Source organism: Crocodylus siamensis, chromosome 5 (assembly GCF_052110815.1).
Source record: "Crocodylus siamensis isolate JL-2025a chromosome 5, ASM5211081v1, whole genome shotgun sequence".
Lineage (NCBI taxonomy): Eukaryota > Metazoa > Chordata > Crocodylia > Crocodylidae > Crocodylus > Crocodylus siamensis.
The window spans coordinates 78,616,211-78,637,471 of record NC_143399.1 but is presented as its reverse complement, the minus strand read 5'-3'; the positions used below and the strand labels follow the sequence as shown (position 1 = coordinate 78,637,471).

At 44.5% G+C, this 21,261-nt stretch overlaps 1 protein-coding gene across 1 annotated transcript in view; it reads right to left on the bottom strand.

The window, feature by feature from the left end:
* The window catches only part of RECK (reversion inducing cysteine rich protein with kazal motifs), a 118,931-nt gene that overhangs the window by 4,360 nt on the left and 93,310 nt on the right, over nucleotides 1-21,261 (bottom strand). Inside the window, exons 15-20 of the mRNA XM_090049344.1 lie at nucleotides 18,380-18,502; nucleotides 17,452-17,623; nucleotides 11,098-11,290; nucleotides 6,449-6,659; nucleotides 5,475-5,548; nucleotides 706-861 (exon numbers count right to left, since the gene is read on the bottom strand). Of these exons, the coding sequence (XP_089905470.1) occupies nucleotides 706-861; nucleotides 5,475-5,548; nucleotides 6,449-6,659; nucleotides 11,098-11,290; nucleotides 17,452-17,623; nucleotides 18,380-18,502 (929 nt within the window). The remainder of the gene's footprint in view (nucleotides 1-705; nucleotides 862-5,474; nucleotides 5,549-6,448; nucleotides 6,660-11,097; nucleotides 11,291-17,451; nucleotides 17,624-18,379; nucleotides 18,503-21,261) is intronic.

Genomic DNA, 21,261 nt, shown 5'->3' with positions numbered 1-21,261 from the left:
GGCCTGGTGGGGCAGCCATTGATGGGGCTGAGGGCTTGTGGCAGAGCCTCTCATGCAGCTCAGGGCAGTGGGGGGCAGTGGGGACTGCCCCCCCACCTGGCAGGAGCTGGTGAGTGCAGTCGTTTTTTCTTTTTTTCTTTTTTTTTTTTAAAGTCAGGATGCTGGTGTCGGGTAGGGGAGCTATTGACAGGGATGGGAGAGTAGGCACAGGCCAGAGGGCACTCAGGAGGGCTGGGGGAGCAGGCAGGGGACGAGGCCTGGTTGGGGTCCCCCTGTGGTCCCCATCCCCCCTCTACTTACTGGCATGGAGTCCAGGTCCAGCTCCCAGTGGTGGCAAGTGGGGACTGCCCAAATCTCCCCAAATCTTTTCAAACCAATTCAGAGAGCTTCAAATTGATTCAGACCTTTTTATTGGTCTCCTGATTTGATTCAGAGATTCGGCTGCCGAATCAGGCCAAATCTCCTCCGAATTGAATCTGCACCCGAGGCTTCTCACAGCCCTACCAACCACCAAAGTAGTCCCAGCACATCCATCATGTAGTGCACAACAATACCACCCAGCTGTTTTGTTCTTACCACATTTCATTACACTAGTTTTAAAAGGTTAAATTAACAAAGAAATGTTCATAGTATAGAGTTGAAACATAACATCTACGATTCTATAACACATACTGCTATAAATAGAAATTTAATAATATATTCTACCTGCAATGGTTTGGGGTTTTGGTCAACTGGGATGATAAGTATCACAATTTCAGATTCTATACTTAAGTATCCAAACACATCACATTGCGGCACTGAAACATGTAGACGGATTTTTTGAAGTATTTCAAGAACAGTTATTGGTTTTTTATTTGTAACCTGGAAGAAAAATGAGAATTTTACTGTTCATGTGATATTACATGAAATTACACTTCTCCTCTACGGATGTGGTATCATGTTAGGAAACTTGTTTGATAATTCATTTAAGATGGAAAATGTTCAAATTTGATCTACAAAAGCAATGAACAATTTTCTAAAGCTAAGTAAAAAGAATGATTATTTATTTTAAAATAACTGTTGTTCTTTGAGATACCTTCCTCACTTGATGTAAACTGTGTCTCACATGCTTCAAATCAGAATCTTTTAGCCAGCAAGGTTTGCAATCTACTGCACAGTAAAGTGTCACCATCTACATGTGCAGGTGCTTACTGCACAGTAAATTAGTCTACTGTGCAGTAAATTTACTACCTGCATATGCGTAGTAAACCCTGTACATGTACAGGTAGTAAATGCCTGCACAGTAAATCCAAATAGTATTAACTGCATGTGTAGATATGCCCAGAGACTCTGAGGAACTTCAAAGAAAAGATATAAATCTTGGCTCCTTTCTGCTTTTGGAGTAGTTGACATCCAGACCACAATTGATTGGTGAGGTCTATAGTATGTTTCAATCCTGGAGATCAGGGTAAAAATCACAATACATTAGGGTTTAAAGGAAATGCAGATAGGACTGAGCCCTGGCTATAAGACTTTTCTCAGTGTCATTGGAAGCTTTCACAAAATACCTCAGAAGAAAATAATTTTAGGCAGGCATCTCTGGCCTTCAGAAAAAAGCACAGTGTTCACAGAAATGCGCTTGACAGCACAGTGCAACTGTACCCTGTATGTGAACACTCATACAAAACTGCATACTTGGCAATAATTAGCAGTTTCTAACTAACTGTATTTCTGGAAATAATGCAAGAAGGAAGGATTCTTGAGGGAGGGGGGAGGATACATTTTATTGGAACTGTGCACATTGTGCCCAAAACTTTGTCTAACATCTCTCCCAACTATACAGGAGTCCCAATTAGTGTTACCATACATCTGGGTTTTCCTGGACACATCCTCTTTTTTGGTCCCTTGTCCTTGTGACTGGGCGGATTTTTACAATGCAAGTGTATGTCTGGGTTTTTGCTGGGCCTCCACTTTTCCCAGACACTAGCAGCTTGGAGGCTTGGCACTGCGAGTAGCGGGCAAGGTGATTGGCTGCCAGGGGTCACGTGCTCTGCACCCAGGCCCCAGCAAGCTGCTTCAGGGTACATGAAGGAGCTGCATCGGCAGGAGCACTGGGGGGCAGGGGGCTGCAGGTTGGGAGTGAGGGGCACCAGCAGACCTGGGGGGGGAGGGCAGAGGGGTGCAGGTTGGGAGCAAGGGGCACCGGCAGTGCTGCGGTGGGCAGGGGGCTGCAGGTTGGGAGTATGGGGAACTGGCAGTGCTGGGGGGAGCAGGGGGCTGCAGGCCAGGAGTGAGGGGAACTGGCAGTGCTGGGGGGAGCAGGGGGCTGCAGGCCAGGAGTGAGGGGCACTGGCAAGGCTGGGGGGCAGGGACTTAGGAGTAAGGGCCAGAGGCAGGGCACAGGCATATCAATAACCCCTCCCACAATCATATACTTCTCCTCCCCCCCACCCCAGTTGTCCTCTTTTTTGATCCTGGAAATATGGCAACCCTAGAATAAAAGATATTACCCCCTGAAAAGAAACCAACCAAACAAAAAAACCCTTGCTTCTCACACATTTCCTTGACTGTCACAGCTGCAAACACTCCAGCCCCATTTTTTAGGAGCTAAAATCATAGGGTTGGCAAAAACAAAAATGTTATGACCAGATATCATCATAAAAAAGACACTGCACCAAAAAACCCAATGAGGTTCATCACAAAAGTACTACAAGACAAAGTTATTTTGGGGGTTCACCATGTATCATGCATGGATAGTCCCCCAAGCTATGTTTATTATTGAGGTGTTTGGTCTCTATAGCTAGTGCAAAGCCGTGTTCGGTTTTATTGTTCTTGTGTTTGTATACGTTATATATTTGATCCAGTGTAATATTGATGTATCTTTTTATGTCAGCTAAGGCTGTGTTAGTAAGGTAGCGATTAATTTGAACAGCCCACAACTGTTCACAATCAGAAGAGTCACTGATTGAGAATGACCATTTGACTTGGTTAGTGTATTGCTCCTCCATACAGATGTGCCAAGAGACAAGGGGAAGCCTGGTCAGACAACGATATGTTTACATTTGAAAAGAGCCTGATATCTAGCCAGTCAAACTATCATACAGAAACAACAGCATATCAGAGTAATGAATCTACACATCTAAAAAACATATAAGACTGTAGTCTGGTAAAGGTGCACCTTGGGGGCTAGGACAGGGGCAGGCAATTATTTTGGCTGGAGGGATGCTTATCAAGTTTTGGCAAGTTGTTGAAGGCTGCATGGGAAGCCACACCCCTTGTCAGGTGCCCTGCCCCCGGCTGCCATCTTGGAACCGGATCTCATGTCCCTAACCCCTGACCTTTACCACCAGAAGTCCCTCCCCTTGCCCCCAGAAGTACTCCTTTCAGCAAGGGGTTTTGCCATCTGGGAACCAGAAAAATACCAAATTATATTCTAAAAAGAACATATTAATGTAATTTCAAAAACTATTTTTGTCCAGATTTACATGCATTTATGTAGTATACACAAAGGTGACTGCACAATAGCTTAAAATGAAGTCTTACTCTTGTATATTGTGGGGGGCTAGAGGTATGTGGGTGGGTATACGTTTGTGTGGGGCTACGAGTGTGTGTGTATGAATGTCTTGGGGTGGTTAGGTATGGGTGTAGGGTGAGGAAGCATGTGGAAGTGTGTGTGGATATGCAGGGTGTGTGTGGGTATGGGGTTTGTGGGTGCTGTGTGTGTCAGGGAGGGTGGCAGGGTGGGTGGGTGTGGGTGCATGTGTATGATTGGGTGTACCTGTGGGACTCATCCTATGAACACACACACGCCCTTCCTCCCAGTCCTGGCCCAGGGTACCTGTGCAGTCCCATGCTCCTAGTCTGGTGATGCAGCCAGGAGCCACATGGTGCCAGAGAAGTGTAGGAGCAGGAAGGCAGGGAAATAACTGTGGGTGGGGTGAGGTGGGGTTGGTCTGCTCAGTCCTGTTGTGGGCTCCCTCTGGGTCATACTGCCCCTTGCTCCTGTCATCTTTGACAGGCAGACAGGAGCAAATATTAATTTTCTAAATTTTTTAGGGGCCCTGTGGGCTGGATAGAATGGCCTGGTGGGACAGATCTGGGCTGTGGGCCATATTGTACCTGCCCCTGGGCTAGAAGGTTACTGACACAGAGTAACTCCCCCCGCTTCCCTCTCCTTAGAAACAAAAGGATGAAATATGTCAATAGCTGAACTGGCAAAAGTACTTAAGCCTGGCTAGAGAGCATGGCTTTGTCTTCAGTCTTACCAGGTACAAGGGAGGGGCTGGATCCCAGGAAAGGAGGCTGAGAAAACAAAGCTGACAGGGGAATGCAGGATGCTCTGATGGGCAGGGTCAGGGCTACGACTGCATTTAGGCCCTTGAAATTAGCTAAGGACTGCATCTTTGGATTTAAGGTGCAGGGTAAAAACAGGTCAGTGTTCTGGTATTTTATCTTGTGTGTCTATTCTTAAATCTCTGTCTGTATCTCAACATTTGGTAACTGGTTTCTTACGCTTGTTTTATTTTTATAACAAATTTTGTTGTTTCTCTCCTTACTGGCTGCCTTTAGAAGTAGCGACTTCTGGGCAAACGATATTCTAGGCTGACCCTCTCCCCAGAGAGGGGGACCTATAATTTCTTCCTTCATAATCCAAAAATGTGGGCCACTTAACACCAGCATAGACCCCTCCCTATATTTGCAGAAGCAAGCAAAAGGTCTGAGATGCTGGGATAGGCAACTCTCCTGGGGCAACTTTTCTATTCTTTGGGGTAAGTAGCAACACAGTGGGGAGAAATTTGGGTGCTCCAGCAGACATGCATGTGACAAGCTCTATAGTTGAAGCATCACACTGTGGGTTGGTGAAGTAAATGTTGCTCTTCTGCGAAATACACTGGGGAGGCAGAATCCAAATATCATATCCAGTTCTAGACATTCACTATTGGAGGTTTCCCCACACACTGCAGGCAGTGGCATACCTTGGTGTGAGGGAGAAGGGCACTAGACCTGGGCACCAACTTAAGAGGGTATATGGAATAGGGAGAGTATGTGTCCCAGCAGCAAGAACAACCCCATGGCACTGCCCTTGCAGCAACAGCCAGGTGCACAGACATTATGTTGCTGATATAAGAGCAACAGCAGGGGCAGTTAAGACCATGCTGTGGCAACATTGGCAGTGACAGAGGAGTGTTTTGAATCTCCAATATAAAACTCCTGCCCCCGCCAACCCTTCACTCAGAACTCTTGCCTCTCCAATGCTTAATAGCACCTATCTTCCCCTCCATGTCCTCCATCTCTCCTGCAGGATTTGTCCAGGGCATGAACAAGACAATATCCAGGTGTGTGGGGCCCGATCTGGGTAGCATAAGGCAGGATCTGGGTGTGCAGGGCATAATCCAGGGAACACATTATGTTATGAAGAGCAGACTATTTTAAATGCATGCTAGCCTTCTAAATATTTGCACCATTCTACATGGGAAATGACTACATTTCTTTACCTGGGCAAAAGTATCCAGCTTGTCTTTATCATATAAGACTCTGAGCATTCCAGCACACAGGGGGCAGCAGGCTCCTGCAAGACATGCACAAAATACAAGTTTTACTTCCTAGATTTAATATGATCATTTAAAGTGGAAGATAAAAATTCCAGTATATGGAAAATATAGTAACAAAAGTCCTAAAAGAAAGCCAAGATTCCACTTATGAGAATAGACCTGCCCATTCAACAGTTGAATTAAATGGTTTCTGAGCATTTAGGTTTGCCATATTTGAAACTCAAAAATGATCCATTCTAATGTAGAGTTATGGGATCATTTTTAGCCACTTATATATGATAACAAATTCCTGTGAAGCTAAAAAGTTTTGCTATTACAAGCTAAGTTATAAGGCAAGATATATGTACAGCTTGAGGAAGGGTATACCCTTAAATCTATCATTAGCTGAATTCTAGAGGATGGGGAGTTAGATGAGAGAGAGAGAGAGAGAGAGAGAGAGAGACCAGCTTGCTCAGACTGCTGCGGACTCAGATAAAGAAGTTCTTTATTACAAATGGCACACGTGTAATCAAAAGGTTGTTAGGTAACCAGGGATAACAATTTTTTTTTAACTTGTTTATGACATGTTAGGATTTAAGATCTTGTTATCTAGAGGTGAGACTGCTCATGAGGCAGAATTTTAAGATTTCACATGAAGATATTCCCATGTTTTTTTAAATTTACCATATCTTCAATCCCTGCACTAAATGCCACTCCTCCAGTTCTTTCAACTAGCTTTCCTCATCCTGTCTCTGTTGCCCCAATTCAGCCTTCAAAAAGTTGTGAATTTAATTTTCCACCTTAATCTCAGAAACACACAAAAAATAGAATACATTTAAAAGAAGTCACTTTCAGTCCAAGGATAAATGTGTTTGTATGGCTAGCCTTCAGATACTCTCAAACTCTAAATAAACCTCAACAACAATCAATACAGTTACCTGGTGCAATAACTGGTTTGCATCCAGTAGAAGAAAGGGAAGGACAGTTAACAGAAGCACATTCTGTATGAAAGCCATACTCTAAGAGCACTCCAACAGCCTGACACTGTCCATAGTAGTCTATAGCCACACGGTCAGAATAGGCTGCACATACACTTCCATAGGTTTCACCATTATGTCCGCACACTGGCTCTGTTGATTTGCAGAAGGGCTAAAGAAAGGGAAGAAAATGAAAAAATAAGACGTTGCAGCTGCTTCTCAGTTTGGCTCCAATGTGGAACCTGAAAAGAGGCACATGAGACAGTTTCATCTGCCCCATGCACCCATTTCCGGGACCTACTGTGCAAAGTAAGACTAAGAAGGGCTGTGGCAAAAGCACATATGCCTGCAACAGCTGCTTCCCTATCTGGTTCCACAGGAAGTACACGCGTCAGTTCCACTTGACTATGGTGGCAGTGAAGTGAACAGAATAAAATTATAGAGTTCAGTTTCTAACATAATGACAGAATTATAATGGTTATCATATGAATATGCCATCTGAATTACTTTTTTTTTTAATAGGGTGGCACTAAATTTTGAAAAGTTTTGGAGGGTGACTTGAATCCAAAAAGGTTGAGAACACTGCTCTGAAGCAAACACTCCTGCCACTATCAGAGATAAGACACAGGTCTGGATGGACCACTGGTCTGACCCAGTGTGGTAGTTTTCATGCAATGCTAGGAGACAAGGATTCACAACAGTCTACTTTTCATCTTTTCTTTTGAAGGTTTTTTCTATGGTTGGTGTTTCTATTGAAATTGTTCAAAACCAACAGATAGGTAACTAGTTGATAAAACTAGCCGATTCATGAATCAGCCATTTAGAACAATATTTTCTATAGCAAAAAAGGGGTAAGAAACACAATTTTCAAAAGAGTAACAACTCCAGAAACTGAAGTTAATGAACATACATATCAGTGAGTATTTTATACAGCTAAGGTAGACAGAATGGATGGAATAATGTGAATAATGTCTTCTGGGCATTTTATGTGGCAGCTGAAGCCTCCCAGTACCATTTTCACTGCTCCCCTTGGACAGCTTTGGTGTCTGGAACCACAAATTAGTAAGATATCAAACAAATTTTGTATCTCTGGCTTCTCAAACTAGGTGGTCACACATGAAAAGTTTGAGTGGTCTTTTCCTGCATTTGAACATGAAAAAGAATAGCGTGGACTGCTCTTTCATACTGAACACCTTGGTTCTCAGTGTATGGTGAAAAGTATCCCAAAGGGATCAGGTTAAGAATCAACTCTATGGTGTCAATCAGTCAAGTTTCTGCGATCAGGTCAAGTAACTAGCTGGGGGAATGGGGGAGTGAATGGGCTTTCAGGGTAGCCATGGCCCTCCTTGTGAGAGAGGGCAGTATGGGATTGGTGGAACATTAAAGGAGTGGGGAGGGGACCCCCCCTGAGAGGCATGGGGGTGGGACAGCTATGGCCTCTCTCTGAAAGAGGCAGATATGGGGCTGGAAAGGACCACCCCCTCGGGGAGCTGGAAGGGCAGTGGGAGGAAACATGGGAAGAAAATGTGTATCTTTTATGTAGGCAGTGAATGTGGGATGGCAAATGAGGATACTCAGTGAGAAGCAGGGGAGCAAGAGTGGGTGGGGTATTTTATTTTGAATTTTGGAGTATTTGGGGGGGCTGTTTTGTTATATTATCTTAAAGTAATTATAAAAACTGAATAAAAAATTAACTTTTATTGTAAGCTGCCCTGAGCCTGTTTTGGGAAGGGCACAATATAAATCAAACAGACAAATATAGATCAAATAAACAAACAAACAAACAAACAATATAGTTTTGACTACTGATCTCCAGCTGATCAACAGGAGGCTGAGGTTGTTCACCTTTGAACCCACACATAAGGAAGCTGTTTGTACCACATTAAGTATCATTTTCTTTACTGGGTGTCATTCAGCAGGAATGAATGTCACAGGCAGTAGTTTTACTTCATGGTGCATTGGGTATGGGGAGTGGCAAAACTACTCCTTTCCTTAGGAAGCCAAGAACTGAACTGCAGGTGAAGATATATGTCCAATGTCAGAAGTACATGTTATAGTAAGGGTGTCTGACATCCACTAGCACCATGCTAAGGGAAGAGTAAGCCTGAGAAAACTTAACCCCATGGCGGTAGACTGTGGGATCTGCATGCAGGGCTAGGTATTTTAGAGTATGAAGACAGGTAGGACTACCCTGTGCTCTTCAGAAGTGATTCCAATATTTCCAATATTATTCCAATATAAGCAAAAGGGGCCTTTTGCTATTTTCTGTTCAGAATAAGAATGAAGAGAGAATGTGGCGCTTCTCACCAGGTGAGGAATTCACAACTCTTAGAGCAGGGATGGGCAAAATGCAGCCCGTGGCCCAGGCCATTCTAACCAGCCTGCAGGGCCCCTAAAAATTTTAGAAAATTAATATTTATCTGTCCCTGGCTGCCTGTCATGCGGCCCTTGATGGCTTGCCAAAACTCAGTAAGTGGCCCTGTGCCCAAAATAATTGCCCGCCCCTGTCTTAGAGCCAGGAAGTTCTACTGCTCAGCTAAGGACTCAAAAGTTATTATCTTTTTGAACGCTAGAGCAGTTCGAAGTAATTTGTTTGTGATGTGCCTTGCTGCTAAGAGGAAAAAGGTGAAATAAAATTAATTGCAGACCTTTCACAGCAGTTGCTGAGTGTCTGAAACTCTGCTACTGATGCTTTATGACTATTAATGCTGGTGCTACTGCTGCTAATATGCAGCAAAATGCAAAAAAACAGAGAACATCAAGTTATTTAACTGGGTAACATTTCTGACCTACAATATTCAAGACTTATACTGAGTGAAGTCTTAACATTTTATATGAATTCCAGTGTCCAGTTTTGTGTCCTGCATTACATAGATAACGGCATCTGTCAGACTTATGTCAGTTAAAAATTGTTCTGCTACATTCATTAATGATAACTTTCAAACATAGCTGGAAAAATTATGTCAAAGCAAAGGAATAACTGATCAGACCTCAATCTCTGTTTGATATATGATACTTTCTTAAACTACTGAAATTACATTCAACTATCCAAGGTACTGTAACTAATTGCTGCAGTCTTACTTTATGTAACTTTTAGTAAACGAAAAAGTACTGCAAGATCTGATGCTATAGAACAGGGGTGGGCAATTATTTCAGGCAGAGGGCCGCTCACCAAGTTTTCACAAGCTATTGAGGGCTGCCTCGGTAGCTCCACCCCTTGACAGGTGCCTTGCTCCGTTGTCACCATCTTGTGACCAGAAGTCCTGCCCCCTAGCCCCTGACCTTTGCCCCCAGAAGTACTCCTTTCAGCAAGAAGTTTTGCCATCTCAGAACCAGAAAAATACTAAGTTATATTCTAAAAAGTGAACATCTACAACATTAATTTTATTTTAAAAATATTTGTGTCTTGATTTACATGCGCTTGTGTAATGTACATAGAGGTGACTGTACAATAGCTTAACATGAAGTCTTACTCTTGTATATTGTGGGGGGTATACGTTTGTGGGGGGGCTGTGGGTGTGTGGGTACATGGAGTGAGGCAGCATGTGGGTGTGTGTGGATATGTGGGGTATGGGTGCGTATGGGGTCTGTGGGGGGGCCGTGTGTGGGGTGAGGGTAGTTGGGGTTTGTATATGGCAGTGCAAGGGGGGGGTGCATGTATACGGTGGGAAACGCTTGTGGGACTCGCCCTATGAACACCGACCCACACACACCCACTACCCCTGAGCCTATACACACACGCTCTGCCTCCAAGTCTGCACACACCCACCCCTGCCCCCCCCACCCCGTACCAGTGCAGTTCCATGCTCCAGTCCGGTGATGCAGCTGGGAGCCACAGGTGCTAGAGCAGGGCAGGGGCAGAAAGCAGGGAACTGGCTGGGGGTGGGGCAGGGTTGTGTTGCTCAAGCCTGCTGTGGGCTCCCTCTGGGTCCTACTGCCCCCGATCCCATCAGCTTTGACAGGCAGCTGGGAGTGAATAAATATTCATTTAGTAAATTTTTTAGGGGCCTTGCGGGCCGGATAGAATGGCCCAGCAGGCCAGATGTCGCCCACAGGCCGTATTTTGCCTGCCTCTGATTTATGCAGAGTTTGTTACTCAGCTCTGCACGGACAACTCTGCGCAGTGCATGTAGGGCTGTGCTCCATCCTGGCAACTGTGGGGCAAAATAGAATTGCCTAGGCACATACATGTAAGGCCAGATAAATCCCAGAATATTAATTTCAGAAAAAAAACACAGAGGAGGAATGGGACAGAGGAGAAGGAGGACAAGAATGCACATTCTCTACATTCGCTCTTTAAGCCTAGGGCTGGTGGTTATAGCACTTTGCTGAGAAGCAGGAGGTGCAAGTTCAAATCCCCTCTGGGCTAGGAGGGTTTAGAACTCAGGTCTCCCAGCCTGTAAGTGCTGAAACCTGATGGTATGCAGCAGTGTATGTATCATGTAGGTACATAAAGTAAAACAGGATTTAGACCCAGGTCTCAGAAAGCTTCAATTTTCATGCGGCATCTTGGCAAACTGGAAAACAAACTGTGGTCAAATACAACAACTAAAAATAAAACATTAGAAAATGGTGAACATTTGATAAATATTGCAGTAATTATTTCATACCTGGCATGGACCCTTATATGATATATTCTTTCCTTTTTGGTACAATGTACACAGATTATTATATTCCACATTGTCTGTATCACAAACAGGATCTCGCAGCTGGTCACAGTTGAATTGCCTTGGCACACATTCATACTGGCTACATCCAAACTTCTCAAAACTAGTCAAACAAACCTGCTTCTTTGGTATGCATCTGTACAAATCAACAAGTTTTTCACATTACACATATCTATTAACTTAAAACAATATCAGAAATATAATCTTTTGGCAATCTTTCTTATGCTTTAGAGCTAGACACAGAGCTACAAATGTTTTAGGTGGCCTAGTTTGAGGTTTCATTGGAAACTTGGAATCAGTACAGGAATGCATAAAATTTTGTTACATTGTATGATCCTGAGTTGAGCTTCAGACAAAAATTGACTTCCCTCCAAACGTTCCGAGGTGGGTTTCTGACAAAACTTTGCTAAAAAATGAAATTACTTACCAGCAACTGAACCTATCGCCCCTATATATGTTGTCATTTGTGGGTGTTTCATACTCAGGGCTTTGACCACAAACTTGTTTTTTGCCTTACCAGTATCTGCAGAGTGGGGGCTAGCCCCACCTTGCTCATACCCTTGTACTGAGGGGATAAAGCAGAGTGCACAATTTATTTTGGCTGGAAGGCCACTTAATGAGTTTTGGCGAGCAAGGGTAGCCCTACCACCTGACAGGTGCCCCCTCCCCCCACCAGCTGCCATCTTGGAACCAGAAGTCCCATCCCCTAACCCCTGACCACTACCATTGGAAGTCCCTCCCCTTGCCCCCAGAAGTACTGGGGAAGGGGTTTGCCATCTTGGAACCAGAAAAAACACCAAACTATATACTAAAAATCAAACATTGACAATAGCATATTTTAATTTTATTTTAAATATATATATTTGTCCTAATTTGCGTGTGTTTTGTTGTGTATATAAAGGTGATTGCAAAATAGCTCAAAATGAAGTCTTACTCTTGTATATGGTGGGGGGTTGTAGGTGTGTGTAGATGTGAAGCATGGGAGAGGGTGGGGGTGTGTGGATGTGGATGAATGGGTATGGAGGGCTTGTGGGGGACTGCATTTGTGGGGGCTGTGGGGTGTGTCAAGGGGGGCTGGGGGTGTCCACAGGAAGTATGTGTGGGGGGGCATGGGTGCATGCGTGTGTGGTGCAGTGTGCAAGTGTACCAGTGCACAGTGCTCCCCCCGGAGATATGTGGTTGCGTGTATGGGTGAAGGTATGGGTGGGTACAGGGTTTGTGGGGGGTATGATCTCATGTAGGGGAGGGTGTGATTGTGGAGTTTGCAGGTATGATGGGGTGTGCATGGGAGTTTCCCTCACATGTCCCCCTGACCTGTTCAGCCCCACTCCCACCCTGCAACAGCCCAGAGCCTGTGTGCACTGGAGCACCTCCCCACCACTACCAAAAGCATGCAGCCTCAATGTGCCCCATGCCTGCTCCAGACTCACCCCCATCGGAGTGGATCAACTAGAACCCGGGCACAGCCTGGACCTGGTCCACTATGCACTGCCTGCCCGTGGCGCATCCTGCCACTCCCTGGGCATGCAGAGGGGCTGGGGCAGCTCTGCAATGGAACTGCCTTTCTAGGCAGCTTAGGAGGTGGCAGCTTTTTCCAGTTGCTGCCGCTGCCGGCCCCAGCTCCACGGTACTGGCAGGGACCTGCATTTCACAGGCCCAACCCCACGCACCCTGAGCCTGCTCTGGGCTTACCCACCCAGGCTCAGCAGTGGCAGTACAGGACCGAAGCTACTGCTCAGCGCTGGGTAAAAGTGGCCTCTCGCCCACCCAGTGCTTCCTTGTACAGCCACCTGGAGCCTGTGCCAGGTTGCCCTGTGTCTCTGCTGCCATCACCACTGCCTCTGGGATGCCCGGTGGGGCAGTGGTAACAGCACAGAGCAGATGCAGGGCAGCCCAGCCTGGCATGGGCTCTAGATGGCTAGACAAAGAAGTGCTGGAATGGTAAGGGGAACGGGTTGCTTTTACCCAACACTGAGCAGCAGCTTCTGTCCCGCGTTGCTGCTGCTGAGTCTGGGTGGGCGAGCCTGAAGCAGGCATGGGGCGTGCAGGGTCAGAGCTGTACAGTGTGGGTCCCTGCCAGTACCGTGGGGCTGGGGCCAGCAGCAGTGGCAGCCAGAAAAAGGCAGTCCAGCTATGAAGCCGCCCCAACCCTACCATGTGCCCCGGAGGTGGCAGGACAGACCACAGCTGGACAGTGCTTGGGCCAAGTGGGACCGAGAAACCCACCGCAGTCTGGATAAAGATCTGCTGTGGGCTCGATCCGGCCTGCTGGCTGTATTTTGCCCACCTTTGGGATAAAGGGAGAGGTACACTTCCTCCTCCTCAGTTTTCTCTCAACAACAGAGTCTTCTATTATTTATCATTCCAAGGAAGAACAGATGGATAGCAGAATTCAAACTGTGTGAGAACAACACATCTCAGAGATCTCCAGTTGCTGATAAGGAATTTTTGCTTTCTCTTTTGTCTGTGTGTGGACAGTTAGTCATTCTCACTGGTGGGTGATGGCAAAACAGACCCAACAAACTGAAGTGGGCACCACACTCCCTAAGGCGAACAGCAACTGAATGACCATCTACCAAGTATGGCACCTGCCACAGAAGCTTCCAATAGCGTAACACTTTGTAAAGGTACGAACAGAGCTCTAGGTAGCAGCAGTCCTGCAGATATCAGATATGGCAACACCACCCAGACATGCTATGGGAGTAGCATGGTCTCAGATATAAATGTGCCCTTATTACCAATAAAGGGTTCACTTTAGCAATCTCATAACAAATTTCGTACAGGCTGAGATCCATTTGGATAATCTCTTGTCTGACGTTGCTGTGCTTGGGATCTCTCAGGTATGAATACAGACAGCTAAAGCGAATATATATATTTTTAATAGTTTTGTTCTGGTAATGGGCCAGTGTCCCCTTCACATCCAAAAAATGCAGTGAAGGTCCATTAAGAACTAGGCCTGAGGACTCAGAATTATTTTTTCCTTGACAGAAGACAACATGGGTGAGATTTGTCCTGACTACCTGGATCTCACCCACTCAACTTGCCAATGTGATTGCTAGCAAGAACACTATTTTTAAGGAAAGGTGCAGGAAAGAGTTCATTAACATGGATTCAAGTGGCGCTCTTATCAGGACTGTGAAGACTAGACTCAAGTCACAAGGAGTGTTGGGTGAGACAATGCATGTCATCCCTTGATTGGTGGGTTGGAAGCTGAGACTACTGCCAAATGGACCATACCTGAGCTGGGGGACAAATCATTATAACCTAAGATCTCTGGAATGGGAGACTTAACGAGGTCAATATTCCTCTCCCTGCATAAGGATGAAAAAAATATGTCCATTTTGCCAAGTACCACTGGTAGAGCATTTTTTGCTTTGAATGAGAATCTGACCTGGGTTGAACACTCTCACTTTTGCAAGAGCCATCCAGCACCCAGGCAGTGAGATCTTCTTCTCGTATCTTGTCCCCATGCTCAAATTTGAGTCCAAAAATGGGCAGAAACTATTGCTTGATCTGTAGCCTTAGTGAAGTCCTTGGTAGCAAATGGTTCCCCCTTCCATGGGCAGACCAGTACATGTTCCACAGTCTGAAAGTTTCCTCCACTGTCACACATGGTGATTGCAATGTTAAGAGTATCCCCACAGTTCCAAGTTAACTTTAGTCTTGCCAACCCTTTTCCAGAGGCAGTGCAAGCTTCTCCATGTTAGCCAATCAATCTCTGTGCCTACAGGAAGATGTTTGGCAGTTTTGTTATTTTTCCTAACTCCTGCCTAAGTCATCTCTAGTTGTGACTGCCACATCTTTGTTCATCTGGCTGTTGGTATTTCATCCAGTAGTTGTGTTGTAAAAAAGACACATTCCCATAATTTTAGACTATTAGGAGCCACAATGTAGCAATGCAGTGGGTGCCTCTTATTTTTGGTCTGTGAAGCTCATTCTATTTTGTTTGTTGCTGTTGTCCTGATGTCTGGTGGGATAAGCCTGATAGGTAGGCATAAAATGGAAAGAGTGGAGATGCACATCAGGAGGCTCCTTACGTATGTCATTACAAACATACCCAAGAGAAGCTGAGCCAAGCAGCACCCATGACACTCCTTTCCCCCACAGCAGAAGAGTCTATGATTAACCCTTTTTGTATATTATGGATATCACCACCATGATTTTTATTTATGGTATGACACCCCTTTGAATCTTCTTCTACTTCTATCTGTCAGTAAACTTGTGCTAAATTGGTTTTGTTAAATCTCTGCCCCCCTACTAATATGGCAAAAATACCCAAACCTTCAATTTGAGGATATTTATCGACCTTCAGAGCAGGGTTTATAGTAACCTTATAGTTATAGTTTCCAAATACCCTTACCGCACCACTCCCCCCACCCACTTGACCACTACAGGCTTGAAACACTCAGTCCAGGCTACTTTTGAAAGTATGCCTTCTCTTTAAAAGGGCCCAATTCTGTACCTACCTTGGCCCACAGGCTATAAGGAACTGGCCATTTTTTTTTTAAACTTGGCCTAGGCATTTTTATCTATCATTATCTTAGTTTTAATGTGTTGTAAGGTTCCTATGCCTTTTCTGAACACTTCAGAAACCAGGTTCAATATCCCGTCTAATTCGTGTTAGTTTCTGCAGGATCCTTTGAAAAGGTCTACAGCATCTTAACACAATTTGAGAGGAAACTCTTTTAACCATTCCCAACCCCAGACAGCAGGTCCCCCTTTTGCAATGTCATATACATACGGACCTACCAAAATTGTGGCAGAAGTACACTGCACAGTGGCTCCTTTAATCTTGTAGTTTTCCCAACGCATTCCCCACTTTCCCCTGCCGTTCACCCCTGATTCGTGGGGAGGTGAAAACCAGTTTTAAATATGGTGCAGTTTTTGCCTCCTGCTGCTGATTGACCAAAGGGTCCCCGTAGCCCTGCTGCTTGTTGCTGATCAGCCAGGAGGCAAAAACTACAGCTTATTTTAAATGGTGGTTTTTGCCTCCCCGCAGATCAGAAGTGGCGAGCAGCAGGGCCCCTCCACCAACCAGCAGCAGGGAGCACACAGGAGAAACTAAGGGAGCCATCGTGCAATGTACTTCCACCGTGATTTTGGTAGGTTCCTATGTATGTGTCTAAGAGGCATTACTTATCATTATATTCGACAGGGACTAATATCACTCCCTTTGGCACAATTTTCTCTCCCATGCATTTTTAACAACACTGGGGTCTCCTTTAATTCCACACTTAATGTTTTTTTATTTTCAGAATGCGAGATACCAGACACTGTACGGCCTCTATCTATCCATTTTAAGGGCTTTTCCAAACAACCCAGGGCATCAGCCAGATGGCTGATTTTTCACTCCTGTTTATACGAGATAGTCCCAGATTCCATTGTTACTACCTGTATCACTACTGTCCCTATCTATTAAATATACCTTGTTATTCCCTTTCGTATCCCTTACTGAACGCTCTTCTTTATTGCTCTTAGCATGGCGTACTCTGTGGATATGTCCTTTTCTATTACAATTTTAGCAACAGTATTCCTTAGACCAGCAATTACTTGGAGCATGAGACCATTTTCCATCAGACTGTCCATTTAGCACACATCAGAGTGCTGCCTGCCCTGGCTTCTCTATTGAATATTGATTAACTCATCCTTTCCTATTTCCACAGGCACCCCTGCACGCAACTCTATGGCATCAACCCTGGAGCAGCTCCCCACCCAGCCATACCCCCTTGCCAGTGCTGCTCGGGCCAGCCTCCATGGAAATCCTGGCCCCGGGCTGTCACAGCCCTGTAGCTCTTAGGGTCTCCATGGAAACCAGTCACAGTGATGTGGGGAGGGGCTGCTGAGAAACAGAGTCCGCCGCAGGCCTGATCTGGTATGCAGGCTGGACTTCGCCTGTCCCTGCTTTAAATGAACATCTGTCAGTGGTCTTACTTTACAAATAAAGAAACACAGAAATTATTCAAGGAAGAAGTGGTAGAACTGTAACTGCATACAAATGTCCTGACTCTCTCACTTTCTCTAAAAACTAAAAGGTACAGATATCACATTGTGTTTTGAACAAAGAGGTGAATGTCCAACATTTATTTTGAATCCCATAAGCCATCAAGTGCCATTCTGATTTCAACTATGTATTCCTTTTGTAGATTTAATGTCTCATATATTCCCACACTGTTACTTATAATCTAGCCAAGAATGAAACGCTGTTATCATTATATGAGATAGTTACCACAGAAGCAAGCATAACCTCATTTATTAATTGAAAATTCCAAAAAGGAGCTTGTAAATTAAATGTTTTACCTCTGATTTTTGGTACAAGGGTTAGGGTTACAAGGATCCTTGGAAATGCATGTTCCAAACTCAAATTGATAATCCTGAAGCCCAACACATCGAGCTATGCATGCACTTGGGTATGTACGTCCATTTTGGCCACATACAGGAACAAACTGATCAGCACAGTTACATGGCAGACCTGTAAATATAATATACAGATTAGGAATATAGCTTGCTTACTTTAACTGGCAGAAAATGTTCAAATTATGAAGGCCCCTGTGTTGAGGAGTTGGAGCAGTAATTGGGATTTAGTGGTCCAGGGCAAACTGTATATCATCTGATTGTAAGCAAGTCAGTTAATGATCTTTGTCATCAACTGAGTACAAAAATATAGTAAAAACAGGGCAAAAGTGTGTTTCTGAGCAAGCTGCAAAAAGAAGAGAAACTAGTCTTTTTATGTTACTTTTAGGGCACATCCAGATGAGTGCACACCTGCATTTCCCCAGGGACAAACAGCAGCAGCACACAGTTGTGCCACAGCTACTCATCCCCGGGGAACACCCCCTCCACATGCACCCTGGCATGTGACAAATTGCCCCAGCTGGGACAGGGAAGACAGAGGCCAGCACCTGGGCTGGCCCCAGCAGCCTTACCTCAGATCCTGGGGGCCTTCTGGGGCTGGCAATCTGGGTGCATGGAGCCTAGCCAGCAGCCAGAGCATGGCTCTGGACAGCCAGGCTCCAGTTTCTGGTGGTGCATGCTACCACCACGTGCACAACCCCACTCTTTTCTAGCACAGGTTTTTTTGACACCAGGATCTCTGATGGCAAAATAACCCACTGTGATGCAAATTAGTAGTATGGTGAATGTCTGCATGTGTGTGCTTGTTTGTGATGTGCCCTTAAAGCACAAATGAATAATGAAATTAACCCTTCTGTATTTTGGAGAGAGTTACCTGTAAATATGCGACGTTCGTCGTCTGAACTATGTTCGTTTAGACACTGACGAGTGGAACATATCAAGCTCCCAGCAAAACAAGAACAGACATTACAATCTATATTAAAGGATGTTCCATGACCTTAAAATAAAAGAAGTTAAGTAAGTACATATGTGCACACATGCCAAAAAACATTGCTTAAGACTAGATGCTTTCAATGGTTAACATTGTAGAATTCAAATGACAAATTGTTTCCGTTTTCTCTCATATTCATAAAACGTTCTGAAGTATTTTTCTGTGGAACAGAAATGCCTATTTTTTTCAAATGCTTGTTTTATTTGTTTTTTTAATTTTCAGGAAAGGCCACTTGCTATCTTTTTTAGTAATACACAAGAAGGGAAAATACTGAAAAGACAGTGTCTTTGTTGTCTCTGCTTCATTAAAATCTTTATAAATGAACCACATTCTAAAACAGCATTAAGGTTACAATAAGAATTACTTGGGAAATAAAAATGTTAAACGGTCACAAGGCTCACACAAAAATATTTCTATAGAAGTTTAGCGGACCATCCCAATTTTTTAATGCATTAACAATGTGTATAATTATATATTTTTCACTTGAATTGTACTTACTAAGCATCTTTGAAACATACCCGTTTTTTTAATTTATATTTATGTTGCTTTACAAATGCCATTAAAAGGTTTTTTTCAAAAAGTGTGAAGAAACAGACCCAGTGCATCCTGAACAAGATCCCAACTGATGATTCAACATCATCCATCATTAGGACAGTGGCATAGCCAAGTCAACAGAAAGAACTCTTCTGCCATATAACTACGGTAGATTGTAGCCTCATGGTGTAAGTAACATCTAAAAGCCTCAGGTGCAACTCCAAAGAGAAAAATTAAACTTAGATAGGAAAGAGAAACAAACATACATGCTCTCCTAGTAGATAGGTCCCTTTTTAACTGTAGACAAGGAAGAAGGAAGCTGGGTGAAGAGGGCAGTGAGCATCCATGATTTGGAGAAAAAGCTGTGTGCAAGAGAGGGAATACTCAGCTTTTTGGAAAACCCTATTAAAATAATGAGTGATGGTTTTAGATCTCTTTGCAAAAATTAGCATGAATGTTCACTTCCACTTGGGATTCCCAAAGAAATGAGCTGCTAGCCAAATACAGCAGGATATAGGGAACAGAATTGTGGGCCTCGTTAAAAGTACAAAACATGGCATGACAAGGGACCTTCATGTTCTGAATTATTTAAGATTTGGAGTCGGTTCAAAATGATACAGGCATGACCATATTGCTACAATATGATGATCTCAGATATGAATTTAAATTGAATTTACAGATAAGGGTCAATCATTTAAAACTAGGGCTAGTTTGTTTGGTTTTTTTTAAACCAAATGTTTGCCATATTAACTGAATTAGCAATGAATAAAACCAGAAAATACTGTAAGTTTTTATGGCTATGGTAAACTTCGAATGCTGCTTCTTAAAACCATTATCATGTACACTTCACTTGCCCTGCTGTTTCTTTTCTTTGTAACTTGGAATACAGGAGTGTCAAATTCATCTAGCCAGTCCACAGGCTAGATTGGACTCAAACCAGCCTCCGCATGCCAGATCCAGCATGTGCCCTGGAGTGGCTGGAGGGGGAGCCACATGCAGCACATATCCCAGACCAGCCACTGAGGAATGCAGTGCACACAGCCAGCACCATAGCAAGGGGATGCCGAGCAGGGCGACTGCCCCAGGCGCCAAAGAAGCACCAACAGGTGCTGCCCAGCCAAGGCAGGGCGCAGGACAGAGCTGCAAGTGGATCATTTATAGGGGGTGGAGGTGGGGAGAAGAGTAGCTCCCACTGCTGTGTGCACTCTCAGGCAAGCATGGAGCGGCATGTGACCCCCAGATCTGTGTGGGGCAAGGATGGGCTGCTGCCGCAGGCTTGCCCCAGGCACAAGCATTTCCTTCCTACAGTACTGCACACGGTGCCTACCCCGGCATGCATCTGCTCCATGCTGGATCCAGCATGTGCCTCAGAGTGCCCAGAACAGATGCCTGCTCTGGCCACGCCAGGACCATGCAGCACACAGTGCCTGCTGGATTTTCCACATAAAAGATCCTTGGGTGTATGGCTATTGTCCATCCCCCGCATATGACCAAGCCACTGAAATCAACAGTGACTAAGAAGAGAGTGGATGCTCAGAATGTTGGCACATTCCAAGACCTCAGCGTAGGCAACTTTGTCCCACCAGGAAATTCCTAAAATACAGTAAAGAATGTACATGAAAGCTGTTGAAGAGTTTCTCTTGAATACAGTATGTCTTGGTAGGCATTCACTGCTGTATAAAAGAGCATCGACACAAGCATGATATACTGTGACCTTGGTCTTAACAGTCAGTTTGTTGTTGTTCCACACTTGCTTGCCTAGCATGCTCATGATACCTGACGGTGTGCCAATATAGGTATTCAAGTTCAACCTCAAGTGACACATTCTTGATAACAAGGCATTTACTTGCATCCAGTGCATGTTAACCTATTGTAATCACTGGCAGTGAATCAATGTTCTGGCCCATAACCCTGGCCTTTTTGATGCTGACTGTAAGATCACACTCTTGGTAGGTATGAGCAACGCAACTGATGAGACTTTGAAAGTCACTCTTCGTGGGATATCAGTGCAACATCATAGGCAAACAACAGCTCAAGAAACAAAACTTTCTACCTTTAGCCTTTGCTTTAAAGCATGTGAGGTTGAATTATTTACATGCATGCCCAGATGAGAAATTGATTTCTTCAGCAGCAGACCCAGAAGTGTATGCCAGAAGAAACCAGAAGAAAATCCCAAACAGGGTTGGGGCAAGGACAATTGCACTGCTTGACTCTGCTTCAAATTTCAAAAG